The 27,086-nt window shown below is 43.1% G+C and overlaps 1 protein-coding gene across 3 annotated transcripts in view; it reads left to right on the top strand.

Annotated features, from left to right (window-relative positions):
* Positions 1 to 4,000: 4,000 nt before the first annotated feature.
* Positions 4,001 to 27,086, top strand: part of RASA2 (RAS p21 protein activator 2) — a 144,460-nt gene continuing 121,374 nt past the window's right edge. For 2 of the 3 annotated variants that reach the window (XM_072792476.1, XM_072792475.1), the window contains exon 1: positions 24,702 to 24,880. In XM_072792476.1, the coding sequence (XP_072648577.1) occupies positions 24,748 to 24,880 (133 nt within the window). In that variant the 5' untranslated portion in view covers positions 24,702 to 24,747. Of the gene's footprint in view, positions 4,103 to 7,891; positions 8,123 to 14,068; positions 14,128 to 19,978; positions 20,096 to 24,701; positions 24,881 to 27,086 lie in introns of those variants that run through there. The other variant, XM_072792477.1, reaches the window with a different exon arrangement.

Genomic DNA, 27,086 nt, shown 5'->3' with positions numbered 1-27,086 from the left:
CTCTTTTCCCTCCCAGGTTTGGGAAGAGTGCATGGGACCCACTGGGTGAAAGAACTGGTACATGCTCGATCATTATGACTGTCATGGGCTCTCTTGGCCTCTTTTCTGCCTTCTTTAGTGTTCTGCTGTCTCCCTCATCCTTTCTCCTTGTCTCCACGTTTGCTGCAATACCTCCCCCCAGGTCCACTTCCCCAGAACAGAAGATGTGTACCATTGGAGGCACACAAGATCGTTTCAGGAACACATAGATGAACATTTCATAGTTTCATAGATATGCATTTATTTTACTTGTCATTACAAAAAACAATTGTAAGTTGTATATTGGCGCTGAGAATTCCATTGGTTCTCGAATTCTTCCACCAGGAAAAGAATATTGAACTCCCCCTAGAGGCTGGAGGAAAACAAGGCCCCAGTGGAAGGCATTTGGCATCTTGGAACCTAAAAGCCAGTGATTTCACTATGTAAAAAAATCATATTTTTGGGCTCCTAATCCAGTGCTTCTCTCTCCATATCATACTTCCATTAAATGTATCTGTCTCACTTTCTTCTTTCCTATTAACAAAAATCTTGTAAAGTACCCAGTGGAAATAGCTGCTTTCTAGAGGACAATATAGAAACTGGTAATTTCTGGTTCTTCCCTGATTTCTAATTCCACTTTCATCTAAGTCTCTTAACAAATCTCTAAATATCCTTCTTTTAATTTCCTCAGCCAGGAAATTACAGGACATCACCAACATTTTAATGAGTTCTTAGTTAAGAATCTCAAAGGTAATAACTATCTGTAGCCTAGTTTCAAGGAAAGTTGCACTGAAATTAAATTCCAATAGCCCAAAATAAAAAGCTACACCATATACAAGATTATATAGTTCACGTTTATGTGCCAATCTTTTTTTTTTTTTTAATTTCTCTTTTTCTCATTGCAGACTCAATGTAACTGAGACATCTAGTGTCCAGTCCTAAGAAAAACAAATTTCTACTGATTCTGGTTTTAAAGAATTCACCAAATCTGTTTCATGGTACTTGTGAGTAAAGCTATGAATTTCTCCCCCTTAATTTCAAAAAACCTCTTCATGGTGCTTTCTGGACTTAACCCTCTTCCAGGTGAAAATTATTTTCATATCACAGATGCTCACAAAAGTTTCCCAAATTTAATGTCTTTTTTTTTGTTAAGATTTTATTTATTTATTCATGAGGGACACAGAGAGTCAGAGACATAGGCAGAGGGGGAAGCAGGTTCCCTGCAGGGAGCCCAGTGTGGGACTCCATCCTGGGACCCTGGGATCACGACCTGAGCCAAAGGCAGATAGATGCTCAACCACTGAGCCACCCCGGCACCTCTAAAATCCTTGTTATAACAGTGTTGCCATTCACATGGATAAAATCCAAACCTTTAATTCCATCCCTCCTCCTCCAACTTCTAAAGCAATTGCCCCAGATAGAAAATGCCTCTTTAACAAACAAACCAACAAAAACCCAAAAGCACAGAACTTGGAGAGCTTCCAGGCTGGCAAACATGGACATGCAGGGAGAGTGGCGCATGCCCAAGGAGGGCATGCAAGCCTCATGCCCTTTACTCTGTACCTTGCCCTGAGTATCTCTTCCATTTGGCTGTTCCTTAACTATGTCCTTTCATAATAAATAGTAATCTAGTTAAGTGAAAAAAAAAAAGAAAATGCCTCTGTTCTTCAATGGCATTTGAGTCTAAGGTCGTACCTTGTTTTCTGGATTTCTAGTTACTAAGTATGTACATATGAGCTCAAGATATTTCAGTTATTTTGTACATATACAAAATATATGTGTTATATAAAATATAACATATTTTATAAGCTAACATAAAAAAATTTTTACAGTATAAAATACATAACATATAAATATATATACAATGTATTCATTTTTATCATATAACTAATATTTTCATATCATGTTAACTTTTCTAGATGATTTTTAAAAAGATTTTATCCATTCATTTTTGATAGAAAGAGAGCATGAGCAGGTAGGAGGGGCAGAGGAAGAAGCAGATTTCCCACTGAGTAGGGAGCTCAACCCTGGACTCTAACCCAGGCCCCTGGGATCTTGACCTGAGTGAAAGGCAGATGCTTAACCAATTGAGCCACCCAGACATCCTTCATGGTAACTTTTAAAAGTGAATTATATCTTAAATATAACACCAAAAGCAAAAGCAACAACAAGAAATAGATACACTGGACATCATCAAAATTAAACACTCTTGTGTTTCAAAGGATATTATCAAGAAGATGAAAAGAGAACACTCAGAATGGTGGAAAATACTTAAAAATCATATATCTGATAAAGGACATATCTAGAATATATAAAGCACAATTACAACTCAATAATAAAAAGACACATAACCGAATTTTTAAATGGGCAAATGATCTACGTGGACATTTTCCCAAAGAAATATACAAATGGCTAATAAGCCCATGAAATGATGTTCAGCACCACTAATCATCAGGGAAATACAAATCAAAACCTCAATGAGATACCACTTCAGGGGTGCCTAGGTGGCTCAGTGGTTAAGTGTCTTTGGCTCAGGTCATGATCCTGGGGTCCTGGGATCAAGTCCCTCATCAGGCTTCCCCATGGGGAGCCTGCTTCTCCCTCTGCCTGTGTCTCTGCCTCTCTCTCTCTGTGTCTCTCATGAATAATAAATAAAATCTTTTAAAAAAATTTCAGCAGTGCAGAAATATGCACTGCTGATGGGAATGTAAAATGGTGCAACCTTTTTTGAAAAAGTCCGGCAGTTCCGCAAATATTAAACATACAGTTACTATAGGGCCCAACAATTTCACTCCTGGGTATATATACTCGAGAGAAATGAAAGTATACGTCTACACACAGACTTGTACACCAATGTTTATGGCTGCATAATTCATAATGGCCAAAAAGAATAAACAACCCACATGTCCATCAACTGATGAAAGGCTAAATAAAATGTGGTATAACCACACTGCAGAATATTATTCAGCCATACGGGTGAAGTACTGATGCATGCTACAGCATGGATGGACCTTGAAAACATGTCAAGTGAAAGAAGCCACACACAGAAGATTACATATTGCATGGTTCTTCTATATATTCTAGATATGTCCTTTATCAGATAAATGATTTTTAAATATTTTCCACCATTCTGAGTGTTCTCTTTTCATCTTCTTGATAATATCCTTTGAAACACAAGAATGTTTAATTTTGATGATATCCACAGAAGGTAAATCTTTAAAGATAAAAAGTAGATCAGCAATTAGTCAGGGCTGCTTGAGGAGAAATGGAGAGTGACTCCTAACAAGTATGGAGCTTCCTTTTGGGGTAAGGAAAATGTTATAAAATTTATTGTGATGGTGGTTGTAGAACTGTGATACTAAAAAGCATTGAATGACAACTTGAGTGAATTTTATGTTGTGTGAATTATATCTCACTAAAAATGTATTAAGAAGTTAATTATAAGTAGTAACATATTTTAAATAATCAACAAAATTATTTTTGTTGCCCTGAACATCTTTGTAATCTTTATTTCTACTCATCTTGCAAAGGCTGTCAACCTCCTGAATGTCTCTACAAAGGAATTTGTAGGGATTACTGCTGAAGTTAATTCTAGACAGTGGCTTCTCCAGATGAAAATAAAACTCATTTATTTTAGAAAGAAGAAACCAAGTTCTCTACTGGGGAAGGAAGGAAGACCTCAGAAATAACCAATCACATTAGGTTAAAAAAAAAAAAAAAAGACATGAGAAAGGTGAATAAATTATAAACTAAACTGTGGCCTGACCAAGCCATGTTAACTTCCCTAAGCCCAGTTGCTGCCTCTGTTAATGGGAATGATAACCCTGCACACAGATTTCACATCAGATTGCCACAGGGCTGTTGCAAAGGTCAGAGGACTATCTGCCAGTAATGGTGACTTACTGCCCCAGTTGGCCAAGCTTCTCAGTTTTGAAACCAAAGTAGTCCCCAGAAAACCTAGATGAGTTGGGTATCTTACTACCAACTGAGATTTAATGTCCAGAGTAGATTTTGGAGCATGGAAAGAAATATACACATTAACATGTGTCTGAATCAATATTCAGTTCATTTAAGTCAGAAAAAGGTAAGTTCAAAGTCACCTATCAACATAGTTGTTCTATTCATAAATCTAGATGTTCAAAAATATAAAAATAAGAATAATTATCTTTAGAAATGTTACTTAGAAAATGTTTAGAAATGTTACTGCCATTATTATTTGGTCAACATTCATTAGCTTCTCTATATCAATTCTTAACAAGGTAAATCAAAATTCTATTCATTGTATTTTGAGAAGTGGCTAGATGATTCTAACAGTTCATCTGGAAGAAAAACAAGAATAGGTAAGATAAATTTCAAAGGTAATAGTAATGAGGAAGACTGAGGTATGAAAAGGTGTTAAATAGTTATTGTGGTCAAATATGTGTGTATGTGTGTATGTGTGTGTATCTCATTCTTGAGCTAATGTTCCATTAACTTATGAAGTTAAAAGATTATATCCCCCTAACAAATAACTACTTATATAGATTGAACTAAGTAAATACCCTTAAAACACTTAAAGCAATGTTTACAAATTTAATGTCAAATCCTCTCAGGCATTTCAGTTATTCCATAAAACAGTTATAAATTCAACAAACAAGGATGCCTGGGTGATTCAGTCAGTAGACTCTAACCCTTGGTTTTGGCTCAGGTCGTGATCTCAGGATTGTGAGATGGAGCCCTGCAACAGGCTCCATGCTTAGTATGAAGTCTGCTTAAGATTCTCTCTCTCTCTCCATTCTCCCTCTGCCTCTCCCCTGGCGCTCTCTCTCTCTCTCTCTCTCTCTCTCAAATAAATAAATCTTTTTAAAAAAATTCAATAAGCAAAATCTTGCTAAATCCAAACAATTAACAAAACTAAAAGGCAACCTACAGAATGGGAAAAGATATTTGCAAATGACATGTCAGGTAAAGGGTTAGTATCCAAAATATATAAAGAACTTATACAACTCAATGTCTCCCAAACAAATAATCCGATTAAAAAATGGGCAGAAGGGGATCCCTGGGTGGCTTGGGATCCCTGGGTGGCTCAGCAGTTTAGAGCCTGCCTTTGGCCCAGGGCATGATCCTGGGGTCCTGGGATCGAATCCCATGTCGGGCTCCCTGAATGGAGCCTGCTTCTCCCTCTGCCTGTGTCTCTGCCTCTCTCTCTCTCTCTCTCTCTCTCTCTCTCTCTGTCTCTTGTGAGTAAATAAATAAAATCTTTTTTAAAAAATGGGCAGAAAACAAAAACAGACATTTCTCCAAATAAAACATACAGATGTCAATATTCTGAAACTTCTTGATGAACAATATTATAGGAAATATCTTTTAGAACATTTAAAGCACTTTGCAATATAAGGAAATAGAGACTTAGAAATGTTACTGCCATTATTTGGTCAACATTCATTAGCTTCTCTATATCAATTCTTAACAAATACTTGTTGAATAAGATGTAAGGGGGTAAAGCAAAATTCTATTCATTGTATTTTGAGATGTGGCTAGATGATTCTAACAGTTCATCTGGAAGAAAAACAAGAATAGGTAAGATAAATTTCAAAGGTAATAGTAATGAGGAAGACTGAGGTATGAAAAGGTATCAAATAGTTATCGCGGTCAAATATGTGTGGTATTGGCACAGTAAATTGACAGGCTGCTTAAGGGAACAGAAATGGGGATGCCCAGGTGGCTCAGTGGTTGGGCATCTGCCTTTGGTTCAGAGTGTGATCCTGGAGTCCCCGGATCGAGTCCCACATCAGGCTCCCTGCATGGAGCCTGCTTCTCTCTCTGCCTGTGTCTCTGCCTCTGTGTGTGTGTGTGTCTCTCATGAATAAATAAATGAAATCTTTAAAAAAAAAAAAAAAGGAACAGAAATGTCGGGCACCCGGATGGCTTAGTTTGTTGATGATCCCACTCTTGATTTCGGCTCAGGTCATGATCTCAGGCTTGTGAAATCAAGCCCTGGGTTGGGCTCCTTGCTAAATGTGGAGCCTGCTTAAGATTCTCTCTCCCTGGGCGCCTGAGTGTCTCAGTCAGTTAAGTGTCTGCCTTCAGTTCAGGTCATAATCCCAGGGTCCTAGGATCGAGCCCTGCATCAGGCTCCCTATTTGGTGAAGAGTCTGCTTCTCCCTCTGCCTCTCTCCACTGTGTGTACGCATGCGCACTTTCTCTCAAATAATATCTTTTAAAAAAAAGATTCTTTCTCCCTCTCTCTGCTCCTCCTCCCCACTGCTTATGTGCATATGCGTGTGCATGCATATATTCTCTCTCTCTCTCTCTCTCTCTAAAAAACAAAAATTTAAAAATAAAGGGAACAGAAATGAAAGTTATAAAATTGGTAATTACATATAAAATTATATAGTTTATAACAAAAGAAGGAACACAAACCAATGAAAAGTAAATGGTCTATTAAACAAATGGTGTTGAGATTATTGCCTATTTGGGGGAAATGTGAAGTTTGGTTCCAACAATATACTAAAATAAATTTCAAATGAATTATAGAGTATAATGGAAAAAATAAAATCAGACAAACAAAAACTAAGTGCACCTACATCTGATCTTTAAACAAAAGATATTCTCGGCCCCAAAATGATGACAATTATCACAAAGGACAAGATTGAGTATGGGCCAATAAATATTGACAAATTTCTATGTGATGAGATCACTACAAACAAGGCTGCACACACACACACACACACACACACACACAGGGAGACTAGGTGGAAATATCAGTCCATCACATATACACACAAATGACTGTGTGTAAGTATTTCCTAGAATCAGCTAGAAGAAAACATGCTCCTATTCTCATTCTTCCAAACAAAAGGATCATATAGAGGTTCCACTTCTGATACAGTACCAGGAGACAGAAAAGGAAATAAAAGACAAAATATCAAATACCAAAACACAGAACTTTGAAAAAGAGTTTGGAAATCCACAAGTAGAGATATACAAGCCAACAATTCCACTTTAACACTGGCTTAATAAAACCACTGACGAGACCATGGGTACTCAACATCATTTAAGTCAATAAGCATTTCTCCTAAAGTGGACAAATAGGCCAAGGTGTGTGTATGTGTTTGACATATAGTGTTTAAAAATATGTGTCCCCCCCAAAATAATATGTGTCCCTATGAAACGTAATTAATAATGTATTTGGCCAAGATTCTGTTAACCGTTATGTTCGTGTTTTCCAGCATAACAACAGATGTTTACACTCATGACTGAAGAACTGCATGTTCTTGTTTCTTTTCAATAATCTTCTATTGATGAAAGTGTTGCCACACCATCACTATAGAATGGACTTCTCTCCCAAATAGCTGTATCTGCAAGTGACTCATGCATAGCACATAAGGCAGTTTTATTAATTGTTCCATTCCTGACTACACTTGTATAATAGATATTTGACTACGATTTATTATAGAATATTTCTTTATCTGAAGTGTAGACAATGGCATTGAACACAGCTATGTGGGACACTTGGGTGGCTCAGTGGTTGAGCATCTGCCTTAGGCTCAGTTCGTGATTCCAGGGTCCTGGGATCCAGTCCCACAATGGGCTCTCCACAGGGAGCCTGCTTCTCCCTCTGCCTATGTCTCTGCCTCTCTCTAGGTCTCTCATGAATAAATAAATAAAATCTTTAAAAAAATAAGTAAGTAAACACAGCTACTGTTTAAAAGAGGTAAGAAAAAAGTAAGTTTGGCTGATGAAATGAAACCAAATTTAAAAATGCAAAACAAATAAAATTGTAAAATACCAGAAAAGATCCTGGATCAGCAAAAGTTAGGACTACCATATGTTTATTTGTAAAGGGCTAGGTCATTGGGTAAAAAGCTGGATATTCTGTTTTACCCAACAGGTGGCACTACTCTAGCACTCTGCCTCGGAACACGAGCTGGAGAAAGAAGGCCGCCACCAACCACCGAGACCACTTCCTGTAGCAGAGATCACGGGATCCGTTATTTGACTGTGTTTGATTGTGGCCTTCAAGAACCTCACACTGTGACAAAATATAACCCAGGAGCCCACAAGCACTTAGCACTTAGTAAAATGTATTTGATGAGGATGATTCCAGTCATTCTTCCTAAAGGTAAGTTCATTTACTCAGGCAATAAATATTTACTGAGTACCTGTCACAGATAAGGCCCCATGCTTGTTACTGGAGATATGATAGTGAAGGAGATACTGGGACCCTCTTCTTTTGTATCCTATGGTCTAGCAGAGGAAACAAACATTACCGAAATGCTGACATTAATGATGTGATGATGACGTAACGATGTAATCATGTTAATCATAATAATCACTTATTATGATAAGTGAACCAAAGGAAAAGTATAAGCCATATAATGATATGGACATTAGGACAAGGTGAATCAAGGCAGAAGGAGTGCATTTGTAAGAACCAAGCTCTGTACAGAATAAGAGAGGAATTGTCTAAAATGTTAAAATCTACCCTGTACATATCTACTAAGTTATTAGGAGTATCTGTGACATTCTTAAAATAACTCCTGCCATGGGATGGTAACCAACAGACACGATAGCAACAGACAGAGAAAAAGTGTCCCATTCATCTCCCATGAAATGTTATGCTTAAGTCAAAGTATGGAATGGGTCCCATCCTTTCTCTCCAAAATCCCTTTCCTTCCTCTAGCCTCTCTCCCACAAAAGGCAGTAATTTCATCAGAGGTGGCACATAACCCATAACTTCAATTTCCCAAATATGGTTTTCTTCATGGCAATTCCCTTCCCATGAAACAGCCAGAAACTCTAGCTCTCTCAAAGCTGAGTTTTTAGTTTCTTACCTCATTATTCAAGGATCTCCATGACATGCCCTATATTCCTTTCAGTCCCCCTTCCCACTGGCCCTGGTGCAAATCCAGTAGGCAAGGAATATAGACAAATACCACCCCTGGAATAGACACTGCCTATCTCTCTTTCCTGCCTCTGTTCCATGCCTTCCCCCCACACCATTCCAGGCATCTGAAGTGGCTTTCTCCCTCATCGATAACTGATGCCTTCCTTAAAACAAAATTACCAACTTTTTAAGTGTTAAAAGTCCTTAAAAAAAAAAAAAAGAACATCGATGATATAAATAGTGGCTTGTTTCTAACATTTTGCTTGGCAAAATAAGTTGATAACTTTACATTGGTCCTCACATTAAAAACATTTTATTACATGGATCTTTTGAGTTGTCGAGTCAGAGAAGGACAACCCTACAAAGAAGTCTCCCTTTGCAAGCCCTGGCCTGGCTCCATTTGAGAGGAAATGGGAGGACTGTCCTAGCCCTGAGGGCCCTGTGAATTGAGGCCAAGAGACATCGAGGATAGCAAAGAGCCCTTTCTCCTCTGTTAAGATTTGCCCTCAGAGTTCTGGTTTCCTGTCTGAGGACCTATGTCTTCTTCCGGCCATTCACTGGACAGACGCGGTCTACCCACAGGGCTGCGGTGTCAGCCTTGCAGGCCTCAATGGAACAACCACATTAGAACATGACATGTGGTAGGAAAAATCATCAATGTATATCATGGTGATAAAATAGTCTTTTTTTTTAAAGATTTTATTTATTTATTCATGAGAGACACACAGAGAGAGGCAGAGACACAGGCAGAGGGAGAAGCAGGCTCCCTGCGGGGAGCCAGATTTGGAACCTGATCCGGGACTCCAGGATCACGCCCTGAGCCAAAGGCAGACTCTCAACCCCTGAGCCACCCAGGCGTCCCAATAATATAGTCTTGAAGTACCCACATATGCTGCTTTCTTTTATATTCCCTTCTGCCGACCTCCCTCCACTCCAATACTTGCAGAGGTTTCCAGTTGTCTCAGGGAGGCTTAGGATTGCTACAGGACAAATGGAAAGAAAAAGAGAAACAGAAAGAAAAAGTTAAGTCTCAGCTTCCAGATAAGATTTTTGAATTTTTCAGCCAGATTACCTTAAAAGCAAGACTTTGAGGAAAAGAAAGGATAAGAATTTCTAGAATCTTTTCTCCCTCTTGTTATTACAGTAAAAGCCAACTAGATCATGGTGTTTTGCCTAGGGAAGTCCTGGAGTAAATCAGAAGAGAAAGAGGAACGCCCACCCTATCAGTTTTAGTGGACTATCTAGGAAAAAGGGAGACAGAGGTAGCTGAGGCTTTGGAGGTGAGCCTAATCTCCCTTCTCTTGATTCCACCCAAAGCAGGGTTTGTGAAGTAGGTGGAGGAAAGGATGAGAGTTTCTAAAGACTTCATCCCTGGAACTCTGGGAGGCCCTGGCCTTGCAGGTTGGCTGGCACCACCCTGGGAGTGGCTACCTCAAGGTTTAACTCAACAGCATAGCATGATTCGGCTGGGAGAGAAGTAGAATATAATATCCTGGGCTGTCTCCAGGACCAGTATGGCATAAATTGGACCAAGATGTTCCCATCTGCTCCAGAGAAGAGGCCTGGAAAGTAGCTGAGTTGAGAGCCAATAGGCCTCCACACACAGGCCAAGGAAAAGGTGAATCAGCAATAGGACTGGGGGTGGACACCCTCATCAATTGCCAGATGGAGGATGTGGGGTCTGTAGCAGCAGCCAGAGCAGAGGCTGAGTCATCAGGCAGCACAAGCAGGCCTTCCAGGGCAGGTGGGAGCAGACCCCATGTACTGTAGTTATAGTCTCAATGGTGCTCACAGAACTTCCAGGGATGGGTTGGATACAGCCCGGGCAGTGTCCAGACCACCCGCCCACAGCAGAAATCCACAAAGGTGTAGAAGATTCTGCAAGGATCTGAGGATCCTATCTTTTCCCTGTCCCTGCAGGGTCTATTAGCCACAACTCCACCAAAAATCCGGACACCATCTTGAAAGGACAGAAAAGAAGGATGCAGATACCTCAGAGACTAAGCATGTCTTACCTCAAGAGAAGGACCATTTACTGAAAATGTCTATTTAAATTGTGTGCCAGAGTATTTTTCTCTCTCTTCAGTGGCTGGAGGCTCATAAGGAAGACAAGAACTATTTTAGAGAAATGAAAATGCTGCATCTTCTTTGCACATTTGTGAGGAGGGTGACAAAACTGCAACCCTTCACACATACGAGTGTTGCCAGCTTTTCCCGTCCTCCTCCCCGTTGCTAAATTTGCTACTGCTTAGCTGTTCAGTTCCTCCCATCCACCCACACCCAACTGTGGAGAAGAGCTCGGAGGGTCCAGACCAGATCTTTGGGACTGTCACTGCAGAAGCAGGGGGATGGGAGAAGGATAGAAGTGGTATAAGCCACACAGGGAGAATGCAAAGGAGAAAGAATACAAGAGAAACTCCGCTTGCAAGGGGCCACAGAGAGCAGGGACCATGGACATGTTCAGACGCATCATGTAGGAGAGGGAGATGGTGAGAGAGAATGGGTGGATGGGAGAGCTCACTATTCAGGAGGAAAACAGTGAGGAGTATAATGGTTGGATATTAGAGAAGAAGAAAGGTATTTTGGTAAGAGCTGCTCTAGATTGCATACTTGGATCTCATTCATATTCTTTGAGATTAAAAGTAGAATTCCTGGGATGCCTTGGTGGCTCAGTGGTTGAGCATCTGCCTTTGGCTTACGTTGTGATTCCAGGGTCCCGGGATCAAGTCCCGCATCGGGTTCCCCAAGAGAGCCTGCTTCCCCCTCTCCCTGTGTCTCTGCCTCTCTCTGTATGTGTGTCTCTCATGAATAAATAATAATGTCTTTAAAAAAAAAAAGTAGAATTCCTATCAGGACTTTAGTTTTTTGGACCCCTCCCACTCAGGGTCTGATCCACATGGCTCACAGTTTTGACAGGTTTACAAATACATGACCCTGCCACTATACAGGAGGTGCATTCATACAGAGCAGAGGTACTCACCTGGGAGTGGTTATGCCTCCCAGAGGCCATTCAGCAATGTCTGGAAACATTTGTGATGATCACAACTGGGGGATGCTGTTGACCAGACATGATGCTACACAACCTATGATGCATAGGACAGTTCCCAATAGCAAAGAATGATCCCAGCCAAAATGTTAGTAGCACCACAGTTGAGAAAACCTAGTATAGGAAAATGGAGGGGGGCAATTGTTTCCGTACATCTTCTCTTACTGAACACTAATTTTTTTTTTCATTTTAAACATTTTTTCAAGTTGGTGATATTAATTCTTCAATAGCACTAAATATATACATGATGGTAGCTAAATCATAGATCTGGGACTCCTAAAAACTTTTAAGTTATGATAATTCCTATTAAAGAATTCTAGGCCCTATGGAAAAATAAAGTTGAATATTTGGAGGTTTCTAGAAAATTCATGAAAAGCCTTAATACATATTTTTATCCTCAATATAAAATACATGAAATTAGCACAACAGACAAAATAGCTATTACATTTAAGGTGTGATCGGTATGAGCAGCTATCGTCCCTCTCCATCTTTTGCTCAATACTAGAGGATCCTCAGAAATCCCCCGACCCCCAGCAATTTCACAGAAATTTGTTTCACAGAAGTATTTGTTTTGTGTGGTGAGACATCTAGTAAGAAGGATCATTTGGGGTAACAGTGTTAAAGGGTAGTGGTATATCTGACCTGCCATACAAATGCAGTAGTAAGTGCCTTCGGCTTGTGATTCTACTCTCCCTGGCCCCCTCTCCATCAGCCCTTTCTCCATCTCTGCACAGACAGCCCTAGAGTGCCCTTCTAAGGAGGACCTTATGTGGCTTCAAACAATAACATGACAAACTGAAGCTCTTACGTTTTGATGACGCTTTGACTCAATTATTTCAAATAGGTCATCAGCTTATCAAAATTCCTGTTTCTTTTGTGGCTGTATATCCATATCTTAGCCCTGGAATTCAGTCCTATTGCAGAAATGCTCGTGTGAAATAAATGCCAGAGTCTTTAGAACTACATAAAATAGAGTTTGCAACAACAAACTTACACAGGTTGTAAGGTGAGAGGATTTCATTCTCTTGTTGTATTCTTGATCTCACTCTCCTTTAAATTAAAGATGGGAAGCAGCTGCCTAAGAAACTACCAACAGCCCTGGCCTAGGGAGGTTTATTCAGGCACTTGCCCTTAAACTGGGGTCCACACTGTGAGAGATATAGGGCTGGGCTGTCCTTAACCTCTATATTTTTCTGTAGGGCCATATCAAGAACTTAGAGATAGGGCACAGTGCCAGAGGGAGCTTGATACCAGGCCTGGTCCTAGCCAAAATGCCACCTAAAGTAACTGCCTTTAGATACCTCTATCACACACACGAAAGAAAGAAAGAAAGAAAGAAAGAAAGAAAGAAAGAAAGAAAGAGAGAGAGAGAGAAAGAGAGAGAAAGAAAGAAAGAAAGAAAGAAGAAAGAAAGAAAAGAAAGAAAGAAAGAAAGAAAGAAAGAAAGAAAGAAAGAAAGAAAGAAAGAAAGAAAGAAAGAAAAAAGATACCCCGATCACTTTGGTGGAGACCTGACTCCTTCCTCCAGTAGCAGCAAATGGTGAGCAGAGCCAACCAGTGGTGAGCAGTGTCCATTGGGTGATTAATGAATGGCCAAGCAGGACTATAAGAGATGGTTTCATATTATAAGAAAGCACATAATGTGCAAAAGTCAGACTTGTAACAGCTAGGATCGTGCTTTTGGCTTCATTAACTGACAAATGGTACCTTGAATGAATAGGCATCTATTCTTTTTTTCTTTCACAAGGAGTCTAGAGGAATGTAGTTCAAAGCTGATGCAGATGCTCAAAGATTTCAGGGACAAGAATTCTCTTGGCCTTTTTTTTTCACAGTCCCCAGACAGCTGTTGCATTTCCAGGCATTGTATCCATGTTCAATGGAAGAAGAAGGCAGGGGGCCACAGGGAGCAGTGTGGCAACAGGCTCTTCTGTCCTTCTACCAAGAAAAGCTAAAGTCTTCTGGAAGCACAAAGAGGACAGCCTCTCACGTTTACTGAGGTTGTGTAACTAATCCTAGCTGCCAGAGTGGCCAGAAAGGCAATACTTAGCTTTACTGACCTCCATAGTGGAGGCAGTAAAGGAAAAAGAGTTGGGGAATATATGTTGAGTTAACCATAATATGAAACTCTCTTCCAGTTTCCAACCTGGCATCTTAGGCTCGTTGGAGGGCCAATGGAAAGCATTAGGAACCAGAGGTAAGAATTGATTTTATGAGAGATTCTGAGTCCAAGTAGTGCTACTTTGGGGGCTAGCTGGAGAGATGGCAATTCTCACCAGTTTTGCTGACCCCAGAAAGCAATTATGTGAGCTCTGAAGGACAATGTTCTTGGCTTGGGCCTTACCATTGTCACAGCAGGCCCCATGAAGTGGCAAAAGTCCCTCAAGCTACTTCCTGGGTAGACAGTGCAAAGGGAAGCTAGAGCAGGAAAGGAAAAACGTAACAAACCCAAGCAACCTCCACTCTAGCAATGGTGAGTCTAACTTACCCCTTGGGCACTCTTGGAAAATAAATAATTGGGGGAGAAGTTGAATTATGTGGGCAAGTGAAAGGTGGAGGCAAGATCAAAAACTTTCAGTTAATGATGTTAATAGGACTCCATGTGTAGCCACAGGCCCATTTGGCTGCCTGGAGATTAGATAGTAATAGCAAAAATGAAAACAACTGGTAACAAAATCAAAGTTTTGTTGCTTCTACAACAACCTACAAGAAATTGAAGATGTTTCAGTCTAGCCCACTACAAGACAATAGTTCGCGACCCATGAACTTCTGCTCTCCTTGCTATCTCTGACAAAAACGAGCTGCTTGTGACAGACACAGCCCCAGCCCAGAGGGAGGATTGCAAACCCCAGGCCTTGCCTCTTCCCTTTCTCCTTCCTCATCTGACTTCTGAGACGGTGACTTTTCTCTGTACCTAAGCTTTCTGCAAAGCCCAGGCTCAGCCCAGTATGGTTATGTGGTCTAATCTGGTTTCCCTTGTGGGTTTTAGATTCAGAATTCTAAGCTCATTTATTAGCAGCTTCTCTGAAGAGGCCATCTCATTCATTGGCTTTTTCATTCATTCATTCATTCATTCATTCATTTATTCATCATTCATCAAATGTTTAATAAGTGCCTTCTATGTTCTTCTGTGTTTTATGTGCACTAAAAAGTCGGAGACTAATAAAATATTGCGCAGTCTGTGAGAATCTTAGACTCTCTAGGCACATCATAAAAGTAGAATCATATGGTATTTATGGTTTTGTGACTGGCTTATTTCACATCAGATAATATCCTCAAGGTTCACCCATGGTATACCATGTGCCAGAATTACCTTTCGTCTTGGGGCACCTATGTGGCTCAGTCAGTTAAGTGTCCAACTCTTGATTTTGGCTCAGGTCAATGATCTCAGGGTTGTGAGAGCTCGGTGTCGGGGTCCATGCTCAGTGAGGAGTTTGCTTGAGATTCTCTCCCTCTCCCTCTGCCCCTCCCCCTACTTATACTGTCTATGCTTCAAATAAATAAATAAATAAATAAATAAATAAATAAATAAAATCTTAAAAAAGAATTACCTTCCTTTTTAAGACTGAATAATATTCCATTATACGTATATATCACATATTGCTTATCTATTAATCTGTAATAGACACTTGGATTTGTCCCACATTTTGACTATTGTGAATAATGCTGCCATAACATGGCTGTACAAATCTCTTCAAGACCCTGCTTTCAATTCTTTTGGGGTACATATCCAGAAGCAGAATATCTAGATTATATATTAATTCTATGTTTGATTTTTAAAGACCCATCAGGACTTTTTTTTTATAGACAAAATAAACTGTAATAGTTTAAGTCATTTTTTGACAGTTTTTTGTTACTTGTAGCCCAGAGCCTCCTAACTGGTTTCATGGGGGGATAGGGTAAGGAGGGAACCTTGGACAAAGGGAGAAGTTGGAGTACAGCAGATCTGCAGAGAACCACCTGGCACATTTAGGGAACCACAAAGAGCTCAGCACATCAGCATGTAAAGTGCAGGAATGTTTCTATTGCATCTGTTGTTAAAATGACACAATGTGTGCTAGCTAGTTTAAGCAGGAAAAAAATGCATTAAAGGTACTAAGAAAGAATCTCTTGGAGAGGCACCTGGGTGGCTTAGTGGTTGAGCATCTACTTTTGGCTCAGGTCCTGATCACAGGGTCCTAGGATCAAATCCCCACAGGGACTCTGCCTATGTCTCTGCCTCTCTATGTCCCTCATGAATAAATAAAAGCTTAAAAAAAGAAGAAGAAGAAGAAGAATCTCTTGGAGGACCAAAGAGTCAAGTTGGAATACTTTTCATCCAAAAACAACACCCAGGTTGCACATCTGGTCAACACACACAGACACTGCGGTTTATACAGGATATGGTGGCTAGGGCCTTTACCTCTACTGCCTGAGGTCTTTCTGTTGTGCCTTGCCACTGTCACCAGCAACGTCTTCTCCTATTTCTGTCCTCTGAATTCAAGTCTCTCATGGTTATCTGTAGCTCCCGGGGGAAACTATCACATGTATGCAACCCAGTTTCCAGAGAGACTTCGACCTTGAGAAAACTGGACACAATGTTCTGAGGCTTGTTCAAATTCAGCAGGAAAGAATGCTGTGACTGGCAGTGTGTGCCATGGGTATGAGAAAGGAAGCTATGGAAGCTTGTTATGGACTGAATGAATGTCTGTCCCCCCCACCCCCCATTCTTGTGCTGAAGCCCTAAGCCCACATTGTGGCTATACTTGGAGACAGAGCCTTCAAAGGAAATAATTAAGATTAAATGAAATCATAAGAATGGGGCTCCTGACATTATAGTGTCCTTATAAGAAGAAAGACCAGAGAGTTCAGCTTTCTCTCCACGTGAACACATCAAAGAAAGGCCATGTGAGGACATAGCGAGAAGAACCATCTGAAAGCCGGGAAGAGAGCTCTTACCAGAAACTGAATCAACCAGAACCTTGATCTCGGACTTCTAGCCTCCAGAACTGTGAGAAAATACATTTCTGTTGTTTAAGCCACCCAGTCTGTGGTATTTTGTTATGGCAGCTCAAGCTGCCCACAGAATTGTAGCACATGTGTCATGTGGTCCCCATTGATGCCAGAAAACCTCCACTTTGCAACTTCTTCATTAAAGGTTTTTAGGTAAGAAAATGCTGATTTGCATTCTTGAAAGACAACTCTGGTGGCAAAGTGGGGAGTGGTGGGGAGAGGAATAGACAGGAAGTAGACAGCCTACTTAGGTGTGTCTCAGTAAGTCCAGGGAGAGATGATAAGAAGCTAAGAGTGGCAGTAGAAACGGTCACGAAGATCAATTTGAAAGTAGAAACAGGCACAAAGATCAATTTGAAAAACATTAAAAGGGCAGAATCTACAGGATTTAGTTATCAAATATGAAAGATGAGGAGGAGGAGGAAAGAGTAATGACTCACCGGTTTCTGGCTTGGGCAGCTGGATGGGTGAAAGTACAATTCATCCAGGTGGACTATGGAGGGAGGAGCATACGTGGGGAGGAAAATAAGTTCACTTTTACAAAAATCTCAAGTATCCCCCCACACGATACTTACCAATGATAGAACACAATGACTCTACAGAGGACAAATCTGACAGATACCATGCTAACCAAGGAACCAAAATTAACATCGCTGGTAATGAGATAGATGGTCGCCATGAGCTTCCCAATAGGATGTCTGCTGAGAAGAACTGAGCTTTGCTTAAGTAGTTATTCCTGCCCCAAATGCATAATACAAGTTGAGGGACATTTTGCAATAAAACTGGCCCGCACTGCTAAAAATATCAAGCTCGTGAAAGACGAGGAAATACTGAAGAACGGTCCCAGATGAAAGGAAAGGAAAGGCACACAAACCACTGAATGCAATAAAGGTCATCACTGGGACCATTGGTGAAATTTGAATAAAAGGTACAGGTTAACTCACATACTGTAATACTGTTAATTTCCTAAGTTTGATAACTGCACTAGTTCTTGTAAAGAACTCTGGTTTGGGGGAAGTACACACTGAAATATTTAGGGGTAGAGGGGTCATGTATTCTCAAGGGAGGGGGGCGGATAGCAAGGCAAAAGAGCAAATATTTTTAAATGTTAACATTTAGAGATTTGGAAAAGGGTATATGCAACCTAAAAGTATATGTAAAGAAAAAGTTTGTGGTTTTTTTTTTTTTTTTTTTTTTTTTTTATGATAGTCACACACACAGAGAGAGAGAGAGAGAGAGAGGCAGAGACACAGGCAGAGGGAGAAGCAGGCTCCATGCACCGGGAGCCCGACGTGGGATTCGATCTAGGGTCTCCAGGATCATGCCCTGGGCCAAAGGCAGGCGCTAAACTGCTGCGTCACCCAGGGATCCCAAGAAAAAGTTTTTTTTAAAGATTGTATTTATTTATTCATGAGAGACACAGAGAGAGAGGCAGAGACATAGGCAGAGGGAGAAGCAGCCTCCCTATGGAAAGCCTGATGTAGGACTCAATCCCAGGACCCCCAGGATCACGACCTGAGCCAAAGTCAGATGCTCAACCACTGACCCACGCAGGAGTCCCTAAAGAAAAAGTTTTTTTTTAAAGGAATACATTTGCAAATGTATTCATTTACAAATGACTTGGCAAATTAGATGTAGGTACTTGTGGTTATTGGGATTCAGTGTTTTTTGGTGTTTCTTTTTTTTAACATTTTATTTTATTTTATTTTTATTTATTTATGATAGTCACAGAGAGAGAGAGAGAGAGGCAGAGACACAGGCAGAGGGAGAAGCAGGCTCCATGCACCGGGAGCCCGACGTGGGATTCGATCCTGGGTCTCCAGGATCGCGCCCTGGGCCAAAGGCAGGTGCTAAAACGCTGCGCCACCCAGGGATCCCCTATTTTTTTTATTTATTCATGAGAGACACACACAGGCAGAAACACAGGCATAGGAAGAAGCAGGTTCCATGCAGGGAGCCCAATGTGGGACTTGATCCCAGGACTCCAGGATCACGCCCAAAGGCAAAGGCAGGTGCTAAACTGCTGAGCCACCTGGGATGCCTAGGTGTTTCTTTTTTAATTGAATAAGGGTTAGCATTCTTTCTCCATTCCTGGAGAGTGAGCTCTTGGCGAATTTACCTCCTGAAGGCTGCCTAACCTTCACTTTCCCTCCCTGGCGCCTTTGTAGGTACCTGCACCCCTGGAGCATACACTAGTCAGGTCATCACTCTGTTTTCCCTGGGAACACCTGTCATTCTGAGGCTTCTGAGGCTTCATGAGCCCTGAGGGTAAGAGTCCCCTGGACCTATGGCCCTCCTGGAGGGAGCATCCTTCTCTTGCTTTCTGCAGCTATGATGCCTTTCTGTTTACATTTTGAGGTTCCAGCTTCGTCAACTTATCATCTCTGTGCTCCCTTCTAGAAGTCATGGAGGGTCTCTGAACCACTCCCTTCCAAGAACTGGAGGCCTTCCTCAGCTAGTCCCCTTTAAGGCCCATTTCTTTCTCATGCAGGGTTAGCCTCTTCCTTCACATTTCCCTGATGTGACAGGACAGTACTATAGGTGCCTCCTCACACCCTAATATGAGAGATTGGACCCCCTTGCAGGATCTGCAAGAGTCTGGGAGACCCATTCTGTGTGCTAGGGTTACCATTGCCCTACTCTGGCCTGTCACATGAAGAAGGTAGAAAAGTCTTCTGGAAAAGGTTGTTACTGTGCTATCAGACTGCATCAGTTCAAATCCCTGATATCCTATTCACTAGTTGGCTGACCTGCAGAGATCTTTTAGCCTTTTTGAGCTTAGAGACATCATCTATAAAATAGGAATAGCAACAACAAAAACAACCCTAAACAACAATTTCAAGCCGCAAGGAAAGCCTGGCACGTGGCACTATTAGTTCCTGTGTTTTGTCAGAGGGTGGAGATACTTTTCAGAGAAGTTCCCCTTGGGCTTGCCTTGTGGTGTCTCTCTCTTTATTGATGTTTCCCCACCCTCAGCCACCCTCAGCTTTGCATCAAGAGGGGGCTTTGGACCATCTCCTTTCTAGTTCCATCCAATTTCCTTTCTTCTTCTTCAGGGTTTAGAAGAACACAAAAGCATTACCTACCCAAGCACCACCCCACTGTGCTCCCATGGCCCCGAGGAAGGGACTGCAAGGTGACATCAATCTCCAGCTTGCTGTGAGTCCAGCCAGGTGAGTGTCAGCACCATCCTCCTTTACTGACCACTGTATGCCAGCCAGGTGAGAGAGACATTTCTGGCCTCAGGAGACCATAACTATGTCTTTGGAGCATGAAAATCAGCTGTGCCATGACCTCAGGTCCTCCAGCTTGGTTCTCACCAACTGGCTGGAGCATGTCTCCACGGTGAAATGGCAAATCTGCCCAGGCAAATATAGACATTTCTCAAGTACAGTGTAGCCCATGAAACAAGTACATTATTGCCCAACTTTTCCAATGTTCTTTTCAGACTTGTTGATTTATGAGTCTAGATTGACAAAAGTGCAGTGGAAGTGAAATGGATATGCCAGCAAGTTCAAAAGGAGGGAGGCTGAGAGTTCGAAGTCAGACTGGCCTAAAGGCATAGACTGTCTCATATTCCAAAATTCAGGCTTTTGGTGTCTGTCTCCAGGAGCTGAGCAAATGCGAAAATGTTTTTAATGCAAGAGCTGGAGGCTTTAGGATAAAGACTTGTCCGTATTTTCGGACACATCCTAGTTATAGCCTTGCATGGTCTTTTTTTTTTTTTTTTTTTTTTGCCTTGCATGGTCTTAAGGTGAAATGTTAAAGGTACATTTTGAATACTTTGCAAGATACCCTGAATATTTAAGTCCTCACTTCACCTTCCTCTACTCCAACTTTATAAAAAAAAACAAAAAACAAACAAACAAAAAAACCCTGACTGGATTTAGAGGCTGCTTGTTCAATGCAGCTAAGTGCAGAAAACTTAATATACAAACAGTACTCTAATGAGAGGAATGAGAAAACCAAGTTATCAATGACCAAAACAACTTGCCTTCCCATCAGTCCACCGGAAACAGTTCTGCCTCATGGGTATACAGGCCTATGAAAATGATCTACACTTAAATATTTAAAAGTGAGCATATTTCTCTTCCCTGACTCACCAGGAAGAAGGCAATTAATAACTCAGGATCAAGAGATACCCCTCACATTGCCATGTTATTGGTTGGTGGGCGCCGATTCAAAACAATGCTGTATAACTGACAAGTTCTGAAATTAGTTTCTAGCTGCAGGACATATTCTTACTAAGAGGCAATGCAGTTTCCCTACCTCAGCCACCATGAAGCAAGCCAACTTATCGGTGAAAATGACAATGGGTTAAAAGCTGGTGAAGAAATAGGAAAAGACATAGTAGTGAATGGTTGCTCATCAGAATGGAGGGGGTAGAGATAGGAGTGATGGCCCTTAAACACATTCATTAATAATTTGAGGAAGGAAGTGAAGTGCAAGTTTGTGTGTGATGCAATATTGTTCCAGTTGCAAAACATCATGAAGAAATGAGAGGAACTCTAGATGAATTTAAAACACAGTGTGAGGGCAATAAAGGGAGAGAGATGGGACAGACTTCTTGTAATTGTACTGTGAGTAAATTTTAGTAGTCTTTACAAAACTTTATTTCCTGAGTATTTTACATTAAGGAAACACTGACTCTGCTAACGATCTCTGCAGAGCAGACCAGGATCCGTAAGAGTATTAACATCCTTAAATGTTTACACAGAATTCAAGTAATTAGGAATGATTTTCAATGGGGGGAAAATGGAGTTTCTGGGTCTTAGTGAAACAGTACGATAATTCTGAAATCTGCAACAGGAAAAGTGGGGGAAAGAAAAAGTGGAGTGTCACTTCATGTAAAATTGTTACTAAAAAGCAATTTAATAATAGACTTACAGACTTGGGATTAAGCTAGTAAAAAAGAAGGGAGATGAGGAGAATCTAGTATGGGGATATATATATATATATATATATATATATATATATATATATATAATCAGTATCCAAAATATATATATTTGGATATTGATATTTTAAAGAAAGGAACAAATCTTTATACGCCAGATTTTAATTTCAAATTATAGGCTCCTACTAAAGTTTCCCATTCCTACTTTAATCACTTGGACAGGTATGACAATGAATAATAAATAGAAAACAGAATTTACGAAACTTCAAGTCTGCAGAGTGGAGAAAGTAAGTGGACTAATATGATTCAATCCATTCATTCAACAGGTATTTATTGAGGGAGTTAGAGATGAATAATCAAGCACACAGTGACATAATGCTATGCAGAAAATGATCAATGCCACGAAAAGAAATAAGAACCTCTGTCTGTGAGAGAAAGAGACACATGGATGAGGTAGCATTTGGAAAGGCAAGAAAAAGGTCACTCCTAGTGGACTGGTGGGAAAAGTGGATCAGTGTGGCTGGAGATGCAAGGAGTTAGGTAGGCTGGGTCCAGTCTCAACCCTGCACACTTGCCTGAGAAATCTGAACTTTATTTTCTGGCTGTTTATAGCACTCTTTGTGACCTGTAATGTCACCTGCTTGCTGCCGAAGGGATGAATGAAGCTACTGATATTTTTGGGGCAGACCAAGGGACAAACTCCAATTTTTGCTTTAGCAAGATATGTGTAGGAGGAATGAGAGAGTGGAGAGATTATAAGAGTTCCAGTCAAGAGCATGAGGTGACATTGACTGTGTTAATCCTACTACGTGCCCAGGATTCTCTCCGATGCTTCACTTCATACTTTCAATAATTATTTCATCCTGATAGTAACCCTTTGAAGAAGGAAGAATAAGTACAGCATTCCCATTTTATTGTTAAGAAACAGGTTCAGAAAGGTTGAGTAATGGGGCATCTGGGTGGCTGTTGGTTAAGCATCTGCCTTTGGCTCAAGTCATGATCCCGGGGTCCTGGGATGTCCCTCATTGGGGCGTCTGCTCAGTGGGAAGTCTGCTTCTCCCTCTCCCTCTGCCTGCCACTCCTCCTGCTTGTGCTCTCTGTCAAATCAGTAAACTCTTAAAAAAAAAAAAAAGTGAGAAAGAAAGGTTGAGTAATTTGTCCAAAGTCACACATGTAAAAGTGGTAGAACGAGGCTCCAACACAAGTCTGTCTGCCTCATAATCTTATGCCTTTTTAAAAACAGAAAACAAAGAAACCCCATAACATGTTGACACTATTCAAGTGAGGATGAATTCAACAAATATAATGACAGGGAAGGGAAAGGAAGGAAGAAAGAGAAGCAGAATTTAGCAGAATCAGAAGGATGTGGAGCTGAAAACAGTAGAGGGACAAGGGTTTAAAAAAAGAGTCACAGTCCCTAGCCCAGATCACAGACTGTGGCTGTGAACTCAGATTTGCAAAGGAAGATAAGGAAGTTGAGCTTGGGACTTATTGTTTGACGTGACAGCAAAACATCCAAATAAGAGGAGGTTAGGTTCACTTTCTCCAACAAGTGTAAAATCACTTAGAGGTCACCCACAACACACATGGAACTGGCAATATCACTCCTTTGCGACAGACTCCTAAGGCCATTCTTCCTGGCTGTCCAGCCTTTGCACAAGTGACTTCTGCTCCTGGACACATGTGTGCCTCTCCCTGCGGATCTTCAGTTCATTCCCTGCATTTCCCAGGAAGGCCTTCCTTGACTCTCCAATTGCCTCATCTCGAGACTTTTATCTAGAGCCTCTTTCTTTTTCTGTGTCTCTCCCAGACTGAATGCTGGAGGGCTGGGGCTCTCCGAGGCTATCATTAAGTCTGACCCTCAAAAAAAATTTGTTGACAGACTGAATGCTTCCTATTGTTGCCCTGGAAAACAACTACCCTGCCCTATTAAGTCACAGTTTCTTTCCTCTTAGGGCAGTGCAGTTAACCTCAAGACCAGGAAATCATCTTCCTCATCTCATACCAGGGTATTATTCATGCAGTTTACTCACTGTAAAGAGATCCCTTGAAATAAAGCTAACAACTAGTCAAAGATTTACGAATATCCTAGTGTCAATGAACTTTTTAGCAAGCCCACTGATGGGGGCAGGAGGAGATGGGACCCTAGGCTTCTTTGCTCTGTGTCCAAAATACGCAAGTGGTAGTAAGAGCTTCAGACTTTTTCCATGGAGGGGGAGGATCTCCTGTGCTGCTCTGCTGCTGTAACGGGGGGGGGGGGGGGGGGTTCACCCTTTATTTGAACCAGCTTTTGCACAGAAGTGTTCTTACTTATACGTGAAGATCTGTGTGTGAGGTGTTGTGGCTTGCAGGTAGGGGGCACAAGGATGTTATTGGGGGAATCTCTACACCTCTGGGCTCCTTTTTGGATGAGATAGTTTTGAGGTCCTCCCAACTGTCCAATTAATTCCATTCTGTTATCTTTCCACAGGGGGTTCCCTCGAGCGTTGGAAGCTGTGGAGGTGGGCTCTGTGTGTGGGGCGGAGGAGGGGGGTGGGGGGAGCCTAATTCCCAGAACGACTGGGCGGGGGGATCTCGAGAAGGCCGGGGTTCTTCCCTCGTGGGGTTTCAAGGCTGCCCAGGGCCACGACTTGGAGCCGCACTTGGCTCGCGCCGCGGCGTGTGCGGGGCAAAGAGCAGGAAAGCCAAGGAGCTCGCTTCGCGGCCGGGCGGCGGGGGCCGGGGGGCGGGCGGCGACTGCAGGGGCCCGGGTGGGGCGGGGGCGGGGGCGGGGCCTCGGCGGGCGGGGCGGGGCCTCGGGGCGGGGGCGGGGCCTCGGCGGGGCGGGGGCGGGGCCAGGCGTGCGGCTCGCCCCAGCCCAGGCGGCCGCTGGGCTCCGCCTCGCCGGCTACGCAGGCGGCGGGGCTGCGGCACGGGCCGGGCGGCACCATGGCGGCGGCGGCGCCTGCTGCTGCGGCGGCTTCTTCCGAGGCGCCGGAGGCGACTGCGACGGCCGAGACGGAGGCCGGCGACGAGGACAGTCGCGAGGTCCGAGTGCTGCAGAGCCTGCGGGGCAAGATCTGTAAGTGGGGGCCGGGCCGGGGGGACCCACCCGGCGGCGGCGGCGGCGGGGCTGAGGCGGCGGCGGGGCTGAGGGGGCGGCGGGCGCGCAGGGGCGGCGGCGCCGAGAGGGGCGCTGGGCCGGGCGAGGCGCGCGGGGAGGCCGGCGGGAGGCGTCGCCTGGACGGGGCGGCGTGGGCCGGGGCCGCCCTGGCGGGAGGGAGTGGAGCGCCGGGAATTTGTGCGGAGTGTGTGGGGGGCGGGGGGCGGGGGCCGGAGCAGCGCCGGCCCGGGGGGCTCGGCTCCGGGCTCGGCTCTGGGCGCGGCCTGGACGCGGGGCCGCCCCGGCGGGGAGGGGGCGCGGGCCGGGGGCGTGAGGAGTTTCCGGCCGCCCTGGGCCGCGGGCCTCCCGGCGCGGGCGTGCGGGCGTGCGGGCGCCGGGGAGCGGCCCTGAGGTGGGAGCCGAGCGGTAATTACGGGCGGCGCGGCCCGAGCAGGAGGAGGGCGGGGAAGCGGGGCCGCCCGGGGGGAGGGGGCTGCCCGCTTCCTGGGCTCGGGAGCCCGTCGGAGGCCGAAGAAGGCGCCCTCGGCGGGAGGAAGCGGGCCGCCCTGGGGCTCGGGGGCCGCCGCTCGGGGAGCTGGCGAGGAGCGCGCGGGGCGGGGCGGGGCCGCGGCCGGACACCTGTGCGCGCCCCACCTCGCTGCGGCCTGACCCACGGGGACCGAAGACAGGATGCGGCGGCTTCCTGCGAGCAGGTCTCAGAACAGTCATCCAGCCCGCGCGGAACCCCACCTCATGCTCTGCCTTCTCGTGCATTTAATTGCTGCTGCTGCGAGCGAGCCGTGGGAGTTGACTTGCTCCGGAGTTTTTGCTCAGAAGCCCCGAGCGTGGCAATGGACAGACCGTTTGAATCCAGTCATTTGGACATTTGGCTTTGAAAAGTGACTCTTTGGGTTGTCAGAGGAACATGTCACACTAGCTTATTCAGAAGAAACGCCTGTTGTGTGTGTGTGTGTGTGTGTGTGGTTTTTTTGTTTTTGTTTTTTGTTTTTTTCTGTTTGTAAGGTATATCAATAAAGACTTTTTGCTCTTCTTAACTCTTTTTTTTTTTTAAGATTTTATTCATTCATTCATTCATTCATGAGAGACACACAGAGAGGCAGAGACACAGGCAGAGGGAGAAGCCGGCTCCACGCAGGAAGCCCGACGTGGGGACTCGATCCCGTATCTCCAGGATCACGCCCCGAGCTGAGCCACCCAGGCATCCTCCATCTTTATTTTCTTTATTCAGTTTTCTCAGGTTGGAAACGTGCTTCATCTTTCATGTAAATAACCCTTACTTAGTTAAGAGGAGTATTTCTTACTTTGTTTAGAAGAAAATCGAGGGCAGCCCGGGTGCCTCAGCGGTTTAGCGCCGCCTTCAGCTCAGGGCGTGATCCTGGAGACCCGAGATCGAGTCCCACATCGGGCTCCTTGCAAGGAGCCTACTTCTCCCCCTCTCTCTCTCTCTTTCTCTCTCTCTGTCTCTCATGAATAAATAAATAATCTTAAAAAAAGAAAAAATCGAATTGCAATAAAATGGCAAACAATGCTCATTGTTGAACAGGATGTAAAATTTTCCTGTTCCTGAATAGTAATATTATTAATTGAGCTAGGATTATTCCCCCTTTCCTTTTTTCAAGTTCTGAGATTTTATTAACTCTTAGGGGAAGACACGTTAAATTTTCTCATCTTTTTGTTCCCAGAAGTAGTCCTGCACAACTTGAGATTTTGAGTACAGTTCTTAATTTTTTTTTTATTTTTATTTATTTATGATAGTCACACACAGAGACAGAGAGAGAGGCAGAGACACAGGCAGAGGGAGAAGCAGGCTCCATGCACCGGGAGCCTGACGTGGGATTCGATCCCGGATCACCGGGATCGCGCCCTGGGCCAAAGGCAGGCGCCAAACCGCTGCGCCACCCAGGAATCCCGAGTACAGTTCTTAAAACCTGGAAAATGACATCAGAGAAATAGATCTTGCCTATATCTAAGCTCCCGATACTAGAATTACTTTCTAGGGTATAAAATCTTTTCAAAATTCAGGTTAAGTCCTATACCTCATATTTACACATTTCTAATTTAACATTTGGGAAAACCATAAATGGGCCAGACCCCCCCCCCCCATCTGATTTTCCAGATTTTACCACTTTTACGTTTTACTGTCACGTAAACTGTCAGATGCTAG

The sequence above is a fragment of the Canis lupus genome, chromosome 22, assembly GCF_048164855.1.
Source record: "Canis lupus baileyi chromosome 22, mCanLup2.hap1, whole genome shotgun sequence".
NCBI classification, from domain to species: Eukaryota; Metazoa; Chordata; class Mammalia; order Carnivora; family Canidae; genus Canis; species Canis lupus.
This window is presented reverse-complemented; position numbering and strand designations above follow the sequence as displayed.